We start from the raw sequence: 15178 nt of genomic DNA, 5'->3' as shown, positions 1-15178 counted from the left end.
GCTGGCTGAGTCAGAGACAGAGCTTCTCAGTGGGCCAGCCTGAAACGCCTGTCAGGTCCAAGGATAGACTGTTCTCACTAATTAGTAACCGTTGCCTCTCACCTTCTTGCTCTGGGTCCCTTCCCTCCCTGGCTCCACAACTGTCTACGAGCATTTGTAAGTGGTAAAGCACTGCGGTGCGAAGGTACGGTATTTCACAGCCATGTTTCTCAAAACTGCAGTGTGCGCTAACTCTTTAATCTACCCACTCACTCTTTAATCCCTTTCCACACTGCTGAAGCTTCACCAATCATACCCAACCTGACGGTGTTTTCTCAGTCAACATCAAGCCAGACCGTGGGTGACTCTTTTCCAGAGAGGTTTCCCATACCCTAGGGGTTGGTTCTGTTTCCAACACAATGAGGCTCTTGGGAACAAAATGTAAATCCTTTGGGCTAGTGCCATCTGGGCTAAGAATCCCTCAGAACACAATCCCATCAGTCAGCCAACTCCTGCAGCGACTCGAGCCCTTCCCACTCATCAGGGAATTCCTGGAGCTTGTTCTATTAGAAATGCAACCCAAGCGAACCTCACTATGATTCCCATCCTATCTTCTGTGGTCACTACTCAAAATATAAGCCTCTCTGACTATATTCCTTTTCCCTCCCATAAGCTCATCTCCATACTGCTCTGTGCTTCCTCTCATTTAACCCCAGCATCCATCGTTCTTTCCTCTCCCAAACCTTTCTACGGTTTAGTCTTCACTCCTCAATGCTGGCTTAAAAACTCCCTACATCCAGCCTCTGATGCATTTCCTTCTAGCTCTTTTCCTTAAATGGTACCTTGGGTTTGCTGCTTCCCTTTAGCATTCTGAAGTGGATGCTAGTTTTTCTACAACTAACTCATACCTTTGATCACTGCAAGGTGGAGTCAGCTGCCTCTCGACTCGCCAATACCACTTCAAAGCCATTACTTCTCCACCCTTAAGTCCCTGTTGCTTGGACTTTCTTGCTATCCAGCTACACCTTCCTCTACTCCTCTTTTCACTATCATCCACACAACTCCCCACCACTCTCCATCCTTCTCTCAAGACTCGGGCACCTGGATCGCAGCCGTTGCTTCCTTTCTATCCATGCCCATGTGAACAAGCTCCAGGGACCTGCTTTTCCAATCAACGTCAGCCCCTCACTCCCGCGGTAACACAGGAGGTCTTGCCATTATATGCAACTGTTTGTCCTCTCAAATGTGAAATCCGTGCCCGTATAAAATGGCTTCTGCGATGGTCACATCATTCATGGTTACCAATGGCTTTTGCTCTAGAGATTCAGTGGCTACCACTCGTTTCTTCTCTTTGCAGCATTTGGCATTGTTGACCATGTCTTCCTTCCTGAAGCTCTCTCCTGTTGGTACCACAATCTTTTAATTTTTCTCCTACCTCTCTGACCACTATTCTTTTTATAGGTTCCACTTCCTCTTCTGATCTCTAATATATTGATATTCTTAGGGCTCCATCCTAGACCTTCTTCTCTTATCTCTATACACACTTCCTTAGCCATCTTACCCACTGATTGCCTCAAATAACTGTATTCTGAAGATTTCAAAATCTTTATCTCCAACTCAGATCTCTTTCCTGAGCTTTATACCCACATAGTCTGAAGTTCAGTTAGACATTTCCTAATCACCTCTAACTCAGAATGTCCAAAACTTAGTTCATTATATCTCTCTAAAATCTACTTTCCCCCTTCATTTCTCTATCTCAGTGAATGGTACCATTATTCATCTAAATACTAAAAGCTAGAAAAATTATTGCTGATTCTTCTATCTCTTGTTAATTCTGGCTAAATAATTGATGACAAATATGTCCACTTTCCTCCACCATCATCTCACATCTGCACTGCTGTGGTCCTGACTAGCCTCACTGCCAAAGCTGGAACCCTAACAGACACCAGCATTTAGGGAATGACTAGAGGAGATGGGAGTATGGACTGGAAGTAGAAAAAACCAAGAAGAGAGTGGCATCAGGGGAACCATAACATTTCCTCCAAAAAGTACTGCCCCTTTTCCAATCTATTCACCACAGTGTCATCAGAGTGAGCTTTACAAGAAGAATTTATCACTTCCTTGTTTAAAATCATTTAGTGGTACCTCGTATGGAATAGCATGACATAGCTGAACCCTTCATGCTCTGGCTCCTACCTACCTCTCAAGTCTCATCTCTGACCATCTCCAACTCTGTTAATTCTAAATTCCACCCTTACTGAATTATCTTTAGTTCTTGGAATGTGCCATGCCTTCTCTGGCATCCCAGCATTTTCGCTGTTGCCTCTACTGTGGAGAGCTCATCCCTACTCCCACCTGCTTTGATTGGATAAATTCTTCCTTTCTGCCTCCAGATGCCCCTAATACAGCCCTCTATTTATTTTGTGTGTTCCTCACAAATGCACAAAGACCTTGCAGTCGAGTAGGATTTTCAGCTGTATTCTTGGTGTTTGTGACGCTCTCGACCATACGCTCCTTGGAAGTGTCTCTTCCCTTGACTTCCGCGAATGTGCATTTTCCTGGATCCTCTGCATTCCTAAAAACTGCTTTCCTTTGTCCCTTGCTGTCCTGTTCTTTTTCTCATCCTCTAAAGGCAAACTTTCTGTCACCAGTCATTCCACCTTTGCAGATTTGGATGTGCTTTCGGTGATCCACTCTCTCGTCTTTGACTATAAACTCTGTGGGCAGATTACCCTCAAATCTGCATCTCCAGCTCACACCTCTCTTCTTAGCACCAGTCTCCTCTTCAGCTGCCTGCTGCTCATTTCCCTTTGGCTATCCCAACTATGAGCTCCTCATGTCTAAGACAGAACTCTTCCTCTTCCTCTCCAAACCAACTTCTCCTATCTCTATTAATAGAGCTATAATTCTCCTGGTCGATCAAACTCAAAATCAGTTATGTCCAGCCTCATCTCCTCCTCATGCCCACTGAGTCACCATGTCCTGGATGAACTCTTTCTTGTTTCCATTTTTCACATCCCTTTCCATTCTTACCTTCACTACCATTTAGTCCTTATTACTACTTCCTCCTCCTCCTCTTCCTCCTCCTCCTCCTCCTCTTCCTCCTCCTCCTCCTCCTTCTTCTTTTTCTTCTTCTTCTTCCTCCTCAATACATAATTATTATTTGAATCATTACTCCTGAAGGATTAGGGACTAATGTGGAGAAAGGACCTAAACCAATTATTTTAACAAAGATGATGTGGTATAAAGAACTGTCTTTGAAAGATACAGAACTATGAGATAGCTGTTTTTCTTAAAGACCTTCACCTATTTCTAAATTTATGTTTATGTCTGTCTTGTTTCTTTTTTTCTTTCTTTCTTTTCTTCTTCTTCTCCTCCTCCTCCCCTCCCCCTCCCCCTTCCTCCTCCTCCTCCTCCTTCTTCTTTTTGCCTTATTACTTCCTACCTAGATCTTTGCTACTCAAAGTTTCATCCTCAATCAGCAGCATCTAGCACCTTGGATCGTGTTAGAAACAGAAGCTCAGGCCTCACCCCAGACTTACTAAGTCAGAACCCCAGGTCATTTGTCCGTTCATTGCACTTTGAGAAGCACTGGACTAGGCCATGTCAAACTCCTAACAGGAATCCCTGACTCCTTTTCCTCTCTTCAAGCCAACCCACAGACCACAGTTACATAAATTTCCTTCCAATCATGTCATTCTCTCTTCATTCAAACCTTTCTAATGACTCTACTGTCTAAGGAATAAAGTCCACATCTTGGAAAGTAAGACTCCTACCCAATCTATTTTCCCAGACTTATGTAACCCATTCCACCAATATATTCTATATTCCAGGGCAACAGGATGAGAAATGCAGTATGGCACTAGTGGAAAAGAATCTTAACCCCCAAAATCATATTTAACAATGGCAAAAGCTGGTTCTATACCCTCAGGCAAAATGTTTGTCCTCAAACCTTGGATTCTAATTCTGTGAAATGAGGAAGTTAGACCAGTCCAATGTTTTTAAAGTTTTTTTCGACTGCAATGACAGTAAGTCTGTCAAGTACTATGTAAGTGCCCAGTAGTCATATACATACATAGATATAAGTACAGTTTCAACTGGAACAAAAGTTGCACAAAATAATACTTATTCTTACTAAGCGTAATGCACCCTAATATTTTTTATTCTCTTTTCACTCGTTCTTTTTCATTTTTCAAAATGTTGGTTGCTAATCACCAAATTGACTTCATAATCTAGTAATCGGTCAGAACCTGAAGGCCGAAAACCACTGTGGGCCCTCTAACCCTAAAAATCCATGACCCTGGGGTCCTCTTCCTGGGATCCTATCCTCTACTTCCCTGCTCTGTACCTTGGTTGAAAATATCCCTTCTTCCTGTAACATCTTCCCTTATTCCAGCCTCTTGAAATACAATGCATTTTTAAAGTTCTGGCTTAACGAAGCCTCTTAAAATGAGAAGATATATTTTACTTCTTTGCACATCTACAATACTAGGTCTTATTTCTTACCTGGCATTATTCACACATGTCTTGGAATAATACTGGTGTATATTTCTTTCATCTTGACTTGTATACAAGTGTCTTGAGGACAGGAATTATGTCTTCTATGTCTTTTTGTCCTTCTAAGCATTTAGAACAATATCTGGGATGTAACAGTCACATAAGCCTGAAAATCTTTTTTTTTTCCAGTCATTTTTTCTTCAACTGTTCTTCTATTTAATCAGCACTGACTCTTCTGCTCTCTCCCTAGTTATCAGCAACTTGCCTATCTTCACTTCCTCTCCTCAGATTAGACCCAGTTTAGAAGCCGCTGATCATCATTTTAACCTCTCTTGACAATTTCCTCAATTCTCTTGCCCAACTGTCTTTCCCTCTCACATATCTGGCAAAACCCTAACTCTGAATCAATCCAGCTGTCTACTTTCTCTGCTCTTCAATTCAAATTGCTAAGCACTGCCATTTAAAAAAAAAAAAAAATCCCATGATTATGCAGATCATTTAATGGTTTTCTTACCAGAGTCTTTAATATACTAGTGAACCCTCTCAGTTTCCTTAGTTAGTTCTCTATCCCATTCTCCAATAGCTATTTTAAAATTCCTTTACTCTCCTCAACCCTGTGTCTTCAGACCTTTCCCCCTTGCCTCCAAGAGCAGATTAGGCCCCTTATTATGCGTTCGCATAATATTCCTATTATCATTACCTTTATCCCTTTGCTTCTCACTGGCTATTTAAGTCCACATATCTTACCGGGCTTTAAGCACATTGAAAACAAGAAACACAACTTATTCATTAGTGAAACCTCAAAACTTAATATAGTACTAAGTATTCAATAAATATTTCTTGAACGAATAAATAAATACATAAATATTAGTTAAACAAATGAGTACATGATATACAAACCTCATATGGTTAAGGGCCAATTGATTAATTGGTGTCAATAAAACCTTAGGGAGTAAAAAGTATGAAATACGAATGATTTCTGAAATTTATAACAGATGTAGAATTACAGCTAATTAAGAGTTTGTTATGATTTCTGTTATAATGACTGGAAAAATGAAAGTTGGTCCCATATATAATAGGATCTGATAGAACAGGCAAAAAAGGTAACTGATTAAGATCTAAAAAAGGTAGTTAGTTTGTTTGCTAATTCTAGTGGAGAACTATACATACAACACAAACTTTATCACAGACCACAGTAGTCTGCCACGAAGAAAGTATTTATTTTATGATGGCCTAGCTTCACTTTTTTCCTTTTAATGCAATTCTTTCTAATTGGTTTATACTTTTAAAGAGACGTTTACATGATGGCAATGACTGACAAGGTTAGGCTGCCCAGAAAATAGTTAAACATTGCTTTATATCATGAGGGGCAACTCTTTTTTTTTTCTTTTTTTTAACTTATCTCTAGAATATCAATGATGGCCATCTTCTTATTTAGCGTCCTGGGACTCGGCTTTGTGATGGCAGCCTGTTTAAAAAATTTCCTGCTGCGGACAAGCCAGAGGAGAGCCCTGACCCTCAAAGTACTCACCCTGACGTTGTGAGGATGAAGCCCTCCTGGGTGCTGAGACATGTACTGGGCCAGGTCTGTGTGCTACATGAAATGGTGGAGAAACTGATGTTAGTGGTGCTTGAACAGTATCCTAAAGCAGGCCATAGACGTGACTGTCACTGGTATTACGAAGTTCAGGATTTTTGAGAATAGGTGCAAAAGGCACATAACCAGGTTTTCTGAGATCCCACTGTTTAAGTCAAACTCAGTGTGTCTTTCTAACTCTTAGAAGGAAGGTTGTTACTCAGCACAAAGAGATCCTCAGTTTAAAATGACTGTCACTGAACACAATGACACAGAGATTTTTCGCTTTCCTTGAAGGCAAGCCAAGTACACATACTTTATGATTTATATCTGCTAATATTTAAATCATTTTTCCTTTCGAAAATACAAAAATGAGTTTTTCTTTAGTGAACTTGAATATAATTTTTTAAAACTTTGTGAGTTACGTCTTCGTTATCAATGATAAAAATGTTGAGTTCTGCTCAGATAGTGATTAAAAATAGATTTTAGAAAGTATAAAAGTTTTATCTAGGAGGCAGACTCAAAGTGCTTATTTATTATTGCTTGTGAGGGCAAAAAAGACAGCAAAGATAGTGGGTAAAAGAAGCAGGACTAAAGAATAAGCATAAGAACAATAGGCTCTGTTAATCACAATAATGAAAATTTCCATGGCGCTTTCCACATTGTAATGAAAGTTTTATCATGCCATAAAATATTAACAGATTCATTACACAAGCACCAGGCTTTTCTTCATGCTTTGTGAAATACTGGGGCAACTCACCATGTATTCAAAAACAAACGTCAGCGTCTCTTTGGTGTGGATTATGTCATGCAGCAGCACAATATTGGCGTGTTTCAAACCCTTCAAAAGAGAAGCTAGAAAAATTAAACAAAACGTTAATTCGATCATTGATAGTAAAAGTACACTGCTTTAAAGGTATCAAACGTTATTTATTTTTTAAACATTTAAAATCAAGCATTCTGGTTTTTTACTGCTGGAAAAAAAATCTCTCATGAAATAATGTTCAAAATTACAAAGGATCTTTATTTGTTATATGGCAAGTCCTTGTATTTGTATAAGTTATTTTTCTTATAGATGAGGGCAGTTGCAAAAAACATGTTTCCATTTACCCAATCAATTTCATCAAAGCACTCAGAGCACTTTGCAAACGCTTTCCTCTGGGAATCTTATCATCTCCGCTTCAGAGTTATAGGAGAGGAGGACCGGAGAGATAAAGGCCACGGGAGGAGCAGGAAATGGAAGGTTCTGCCTTCTAGAGCAGGACTTTGCAGCATGTCACCATTCTCTAAAATTCAAAGTCCCACAAGGGGTCAGCAGGGCCCAGGGATGTGATTGGTAGAAGGCAGGGATAAAGAGCATGCAATGAAGGATTGTTGAAGCGTAATAGGGAGTAGTGGGTGTTTCTTAAAGGAAGAATTGCAAACCTCTGTGGAAAAGAGAAAACACGAACTTGAAAAGAGGTCAGGGCCAAACTTGGGGTGTCTAGGGGAGTGAGAGTGGGTAGGGCTGAGGACTGTCTCTTACATCTTCAAAAGTAGATTATTATTAGGTCAGTAAAAGCAGCCTTAAAGGGGAGAAGTCTCCACAAAAGGCCAGGAATGGCCGGGAGGCAGTTTGAAAGGCTGTCTTTGGGGGCTCCAGAGTAAGAAGACCAGGAGGGTGGAGACCAGAAAAGGCACCATAAGGACATGATGAGTCTCAGCGCAGGGCATCACTGCATGAAGAGTGTCCTTAAGACTTAAAGGAAAGGAAAAATTAAGTATAATTTTAAGTATAATTTTGATAATTTGTGTATCATGAACCTTCTGCACCAACTCTCTTTTGGAAATCTGTAAAATTAAAAACAAACTCAAATATTCCCTTCAAATTTTGGAACAAAATTACTTCCTTCTTTAATCTTATGCGGTTGTAATGATCCTCTGTTGTTTTGCCCTCCTGGCAGCCATTCTCCCTTCTAGTGGGGACACCTCTATTTATCTTTGAGGAAACCCTCTCCATACTCAGTTCATGCTATTCAGGTGAAGCTGGCCCCATCCCTACCCAAGACCGGGCGTGTGACCCAGGCCTGTCCAATCAGAGAACAGCACCAGCCACAGAGATTGGTTCAGAGACAGGCTCAAAACCCACGCCTGGGAGAGCCTTGCTTTGCTGGTGTCATTAAGAAAAAAGTGCTTCCTTTTCCACTGTGAGGGCCAAGCTTGTAGAATTTAGCCAGGAGCTTCTCTGGCCAGATGGCCGATGCCTGGGAATAAAACTAAGGCAGAGAAAAGCAGTGTTGGGGATGGAGAGGCATGGATTCCTGGTGACATCATCTGTGCCCTGCTAGCCCATACTAGTAGCTGGTAGTTAACAGAACTGTGAGCCAGCAAATTTTCTCCTTTACTTAAGTTAGTTTGAACTGGGAACTTCTTACCATCCAAGGAGCCCGATTCTACCCATTAACCCTTGCTCTAATGACTTATGTTATTTTTCCTCCCCTGAATCCTTATGAGTTAAATCTATTATTTCACTTTTATAAGTACATTGCTTGGTAAATGTAGTAAACGGTTTCACAGGCATCTGTTTAATGTCCTTAGTCCCAGACTGAAGGCTACATGCAAATAGAGGGAGTGACTTTCCCTCTCCTTCAGATGCCGCCACGCCACTTAGGACAATGCTCGAGCAAGAGTAAGCACTTAATTTATCAAATATATTTATTGAGTGTCTTAACAGAGAGCTGACTGTAGAGCCAGAAGCCCTAATGTGAATCCTGGTCCTGTCACTTTCTATCCGAGTGAGTTCGAGAGAGTATCTCAACCCTAGTCTCAATTCGCTCCCTATGAAAAACAGGTAACACCTTTCCTGACTTGACTTCACAGAGTTGACATGAGGTTGGAATCCGATCCCTGGCAAATAGATCCCTGGCAAATGTCAAGCATCACACAGTTGCAAATTAGAATTAATATCCCTGCCATCAGGTACTTGCCTCTCCCCTTTATCTTGAACCCCAGTAAACTCCTATTCCCAAATTAAACTCTTAAAATTTTTGTTTTCTTATGCTAGGGTTTTCAACACCTTCTATATTTACAATGACTTCTGATCATCAGTTGAAAATGCTTGTGACTAATAACGCAAATATAAGTGAACAACAGATAACTAATAACGTAAATATAAGTGCGTTACTTGTATGTGTATTTTTATTTGTAAATTATGTTCATTTTCTCTCTCTCTACACAGAAATACACACACGCTACAAAAAAGTGCACCAAAATTAGATTTTAAAAGGACATGATAAAGCCGAAACTGCTGAGAATATTGTAAAGATGTTTAAATTTATTTTTAATACAAAATTTAATTTTACTTAACTATGATATTACTAAAACTCCTGATGTTTATTTTTAAAATCGTGGTGGCATGATATATTATTTATAATGGCTACATACTATCACTTGCTAAAGAGCTCAAGGAACAATATCCGCTTAGGATGAGGCTCATTGCTGACAACAGTGGGTATAAATTTTTATTTCGTATAGTTTTCTTCATAATTTCTTTGCTTAAAACCAGTTCAGTTTTGCCAGTTCTCTGTTGTTCACTTATATTTGCGTTATTAGTTTTACCCTTAATCACAATTTCATCGCAGAAACCTTTTTAAACGATTAATCCATTTGATGAGGATTCACCGCTCTAGGAAATGGCGACTCCTCTCAACTTCCTCCAATCCATCAGCAAATCTGTTGGCAATACCATCAAAACATGTCCAGCATCCTTCCCTTCTTGCCACCGCCTCTGCTAACATTCTGGGCCAAGCTATCATCATATCTTGGCTGAATTAACGCAAATACCTTCTAACTCGTCTCCCTGCTTCCTTCCTTTCTTCCTACAGTCTCTTCTCACAGAGCAGCCAGCCACTGTAATCCTTCTCAAAGGGAAGTCAGGGCTTGTCTCTCTCCTGGTTCCAAACCCTCCAGCAGTCTCTCATTGCACTAAGAATAAAATCCAAAGGGCTTACTATGGCCTGCTCAGCCTGCATCACCTCCCTGCTCTGCCCTTATCAACTCACACTCCCATCTTTGCTCACTTGGCTCTATTCATAGTAGCCTCCTTGCTCTTCCTTGGACACTTCCAAACACATTTCCTCCCTGGGACTTGCCTTTGCCTCTGCCTGCAACCTTCTTATCTCAGCTCTCTGCTCAAATGATACACGTTAAAGTCTTGGCTTCCCTGACCTCTCTTGATGACATAGCAGCCCTTAGCCCTGGCCCATCCCAGTGATCCTCTATCCATTGCCCTGCTTTGTTCTTCTTCATAGAACTTATCACCCCTGACATATAGCACTTATTACCCCTGACATATTATATATCTGTTTATTATCTATCTGTACCCTTAAGAATATAAACTCCATTAAGAGAAAGCACGTTTGTCTTTTTGCTTATTGCTATATCTTCAGTGTCTAGAACAACGTCTGCTATATTATAAACAATTAATAAATGTTTACTCTCAAATTAGTGGTCACTAATTGCCTAGTATCATTTCTATCCCTATAATTTGTTGGTATAGTATGTTTCTGATGAAGATGCTTTTATTTGTTGTTTCTTTTAGTTGTCTTCCTCATTAGATTATAAATGTTGCATGTGTTATAGCCATGTCTACTACTGCTTTTTTTAGCACTGCAGAAATACTGAAATACTTACATGGGACCTGTGACTTTTGATGACTAATAATGGGGAATTTACATGAAAAAGTAGATGATGTTTAAAGCATTTATCTCATGGTTTTGGTTTATTGTTTGGTCCATTCACCCGAGGGATCTAAAATGCCTGCAGCCTCACATGTGTGGGTCTCAAACCCAGGAAGGAAAGATCTTTCTTATAATTTCAAGGCTGCCTCATAAACTTCACAGCAGGACATGGTGTGTTCTGCAGGATAATCAGCTGAGGGATGCAAAAGCCAATGGAGAAAGGAAAGATCTTAAAATCAGAGCTTTCTGATTCCTGTAAAATTATTGTTTTTATAATTCACATAGGCTAAGTCTACTTTTTTTGGTTTCTCTTCAAATAAAAGACACAAAGATAAATTGGAGAGTCCTTAGAGCTCCAGACAAATGGAATCACAATGGAATTTCTTTGAGCGCTTCCAAAATACCTTTATAATGATAATGATAATGATGATGATGATAATAGCTAACACTCACTGAGTATTTATCACAAGCCAGGCATTGTTGTAAGACTGCTGTATATATTACTTTGGTATGATCATGAGAACACCCAGAAAAACCAAAGAGAAAATCCAAAGAAGAAAATAACATAATCTCAAAGATCAGGAAAAATGACCCACAGCTGAAAGATGGAGGCACCAAAGATGGAAATGGCCTGGATCTGTTAACCTAAAAATAAATGGCCGAAGTGAGACGGAACAAGCATTTATTTGAAATCTAACAGGAAGCATGAGGGAACATTGATTCAGACAGGAATCCAAATAGTGTTCAAATGAGGGAGTGAAGGGTTTTTATGAGAAAAGGAAGGGAACAATTTCATGAACAATTTCATTGGTGTTAATAAGTAAGGAAGGAATTTCTATAGGTGCAAATAAGCCAAGTTACTCTTTAGCTCTATATGGTGGTGCTAATTCTAAAGAACATTTTAAATTTTCTTTAAGTTATTAAGCTTGTTTTAAAAATGCAAAGTATTTCTTTCTTTATTATAAATGTCCAAAAGTGTGTTTAGTATGACCAACTGGTTGAACATTACATAGAATTTTATTTGATCCTCATATATGTAAGATATTTAACAATTTAGTTAAAAACTTATCGTTTTCATCTTGCAGTGATATGAGAATATTTAGTTTCTCAGTTTTGTTCATTTCATTGGGGTTTGTGGTTCAGTAAAGTTTTATGAAAATTGATGCTTTGCAAGTCCAATGGGTAACAGTTTTGATGTTACTCTATTCTGTTCTGCTTTAGGTTAGAAGGAAAAGTAAAAGATGATAGTGACCAGAAGGAACAAGGCTGACTCTTAAAGCCCTAAGACACGGCTAAACAGAGAGTCTGGTAGTCAAAGCCCTGAGCCGTGAGCTCCTCAAGGGCATGGATTGTCCTTGTCCCTGTCTTAGCCTCTCCAGCACCTAGCATAGGCCTGGCATGTGGTGCTCAGTAAGTGCTTGTGAATTAATGAAGACCAGACAGCTACAATGAGTTTATGTAAGAGTCAACAATAGAGCCAATTCCCACTCCCAACCCCCACTGGGCATTGAATTAAAAAGAGTTTGTAGTTCCTGATATCTCATTTTCTCTGGCCTGGGTGTCACAAATCAAGTCAATGAGTCCTGTTATGCATTCCAAGAAAAGAAATCGTCAAGGTAAATATTAATACAAATGTTAGACAAATAGTTATTATCTGATTTCTTTGGAATTATAATCTGATTGTATACCATCATCCTGACATTATTTTGTTTTATAAAAATGTAACTATGCAGAGGTAAATGTGCCATGTCCATAATGTAATTTGAATGCATTCTATGGAGACCTTCTTGTCATTCTGGCCTGCTGCAATCACTTTGTAATAACCAAAATCAGTGGTTCTAACTGGTATCCTCTACCTCCCTGTATGACCTGGGGAGGTTCCTTAACCTATTTTTGGCTCATTTTTCTCATATATGGACTGGGAATAATTACTTTGTAATGTTTTCTACTAAAGAATGATCTTAAAGGATTCTCGGCTAAAACTGTTTCTAATTAAACACTGCAATTACTGGTACTGTAATGTTGATAGAATCAGAATTGACGAATATACAATATTATATATAATTTTCTTTAAAATGTTTCTTCTGCATTTGTTTAACGTTTATACAAAATATATCATTAAAACAGATTTTTTAATTTTTACTGTTGTTAAAGGAGAAATGCTTGAGTTAAGGAGTTCTAAATTTATTGTAATAAAGTAGAAAGGGTTTTGCATAGAAGAGATTAGATTCTGCTACCTAACAACTCTGATCACTCGTTCTGAGATTTCAGACAAGTTACCTAACCTCTCTGAGGCTCAGATTCCTTCATCCCTACAACAGAAACAACACACTTTACCTTCGAGAGTTGAAGTAAGGGTTTAAAGAAATGAAAGAAATGATAATGTGGTGGGCGGGGGCGGGGGGAAGCAGGGAAGACTATGTCATATGCCTAGTCCTCAAAAAAGGTTAAACAAGCTCTTAACTGCTTCTTAAACAAGCTCTGCTAACAGGCTAAAATTCCTGGGTTTAACCCAAACATTTCTAATTTTATAGAAAGACTTTTTAAATGCACATTATTAGAATATTGATACACAGTTTAATAAAACTAGGGAATGTGTATTTATATAAAAACTTAAAATATTAGTCTATTCAAATAAGTGTTTTCTCCTTGTAAGAATAAACATTTAAAATATAATTCTAGAGCCAGTTATGGAAGATTTTCTAAGTTGCTATGAAGGTAGCTAATCTTTTTAACTAATAAAAACGTGAGGGTAGACAACATATCTATTGTGTGTTCTGCTCTGTATCTAGCAGTCCGCAGAGTGCCTGGTCATGGAGGTGCTCAATAATGCTTGTAGAATGAATGCACAGAGAGCGTAAGGACTTTTGAATCAGAGAGATTTGGTTTGAATTATAGCTACATATTAGAAGAAGATCTATCTTCAAAGGTTGTTAAGATTAAAAGAGGTAACACATGAAAATTATCTGGCACGGGTATCAAGATATGTTTTCCTTAGTGCTTGTTCATGCTTTCACTAATTTTATAACATTACATGTTAAGATCGAATGGTGTTTCAGTGACCAGATTAATAAGCTGCCACATGTATTCCACTTACATGGCGACAGACTGTACATGTAGTAAAACTCTACTCAATAAAGTGTTGGCTGGTATAGTCAGTGCAGCCAAACTGTTCAGGGAAAGTAATTCCTGCTTCAAGGCTTTTAAAAGACATCTGCATTACTCGTTCAGTTTTTCTGCATGTGGCTTTCAGTTGCCTTTTTAGCTAGTGACCCTGTATTTTAACTAATGAATTCCAGCTGTTCTTATTTTGCTTTCCAGCCCTTCTTGTTTAACCTCCTGTCTCCCTAGTCTCACATCCTTAAAATTCTTACAGGAAAAATGGGACGGTGCCAAAGTTTTCAAATGAGGTCTCATATCTCATTGAGGGGAGAGGGCGTTCTAACAAGAGCCTTCAGCTTTTACACTGGTGGAAAAAGAAACATTCGTTGTTGGAAATTAGATGCCTTAACAACCTCCAATGTGTCAAAAATCCTTTTCTGGTTTTTAATATTATACAAGCAAAGCATTCAGTAAGGTAAGTCTATAAAGTCAATCAAAAAAGTCCACGGTTGAATATTAAATGTAATTCCAAACACCTGCAATGGAGAGGCAATTCCTCAGTAAATATGCAATAAAAGAAACATTTAGCATACGGAACAATACAGACCCAGCTTTTCTGAACCATGCTGAGAACCATCTGTTAGCAAAACCAGCAAAAGGTTTTGTCAAATGTCAATCTAAAAAACTTGGCTGTGGGCAAAATCCGAACGAGGCGAGCTTGACGCAATGGATAAGCTCAAGTGCATGAAGGAAACACCAGACGAATGGGCGAAACTGGGCCTAGAGACTCTCCCTGTGCTAGTGACCTAGGGACTTTTATTATGCTCAGAAATACTCCTTAACCTATCTCACATCTCTTTCTAAATCTGATCATTCTTTTATGGAGATCACTAAAAAGCGCATTAGTAAATGCAACTTCCATTATATTAAACACTTAAAACCAAGCTTTTCCTCCAGGAGGCACCTGATCCTATCAGGCTGAATCTCTGACTAACCCGATAGCAATTTGACCTTTCTACTTAAATTCAAAATAACACAATTCCCAGGGGCTCCAAAAGACTTTTGAAAATGGCATCAAATTCAGTTATGAACTCATTTTCTGAATTGCTTTTTCCATGCCTGTTTGCATAATCCATCCTTCCAAGCTCCACTCAAAATCTACTGACTCCATTAGCCACGCTGACACTAACTGGTTCTCATCGTAGTTTATGTGTTTTTTTGCCTCCATTATAACACTGGCTGTAACTGGAACCATCTGCTCTGTTACTTTTGAAAATGCTATAGAGCAAAGATCAGGCTTTTTCTT

At 39.0% G+C, this 15178-nt stretch overlaps 1 protein-coding gene across 3 annotated transcripts in view; it reads right to left on the bottom strand.

Moving 5' to 3' along the window:
- The window catches only part of CDK15 (cyclin dependent kinase 15), a 78991-nt gene that overhangs the window by 54542 nt on the left and 9271 nt on the right, over window positions 1–15178 (bottom strand). For all 3 annotated transcript variants that reach the window (XM_006921360.1, XM_006921358.1, XM_006921359.1), the window contains exons 5-6: window positions 6813–6907; window positions 6008–6070 (exon numbers count right to left, since the gene is read on the bottom strand). In XM_006921360.1, the coding sequence (XP_006921422.1) occupies window positions 6008–6070; window positions 6813–6907 (158 nt within the window). The remainder of the gene's footprint in view (window positions 1–6007; window positions 6071–6812; window positions 6908–15178) is intronic.

This window comes from Pteropus alecto, unplaced genomic scaffold (genome assembly GCF_000325575.1).
Source record: "Pteropus alecto unplaced genomic scaffold, ASM32557v1 scaffold3, whole genome shotgun sequence".
Taxonomy (NCBI): domain Eukaryota; kingdom Metazoa; phylum Chordata; class Mammalia; order Chiroptera; family Pteropodidae; genus Pteropus; species Pteropus alecto.
This window is presented reverse-complemented; position numbering and strand designations above follow the sequence as displayed.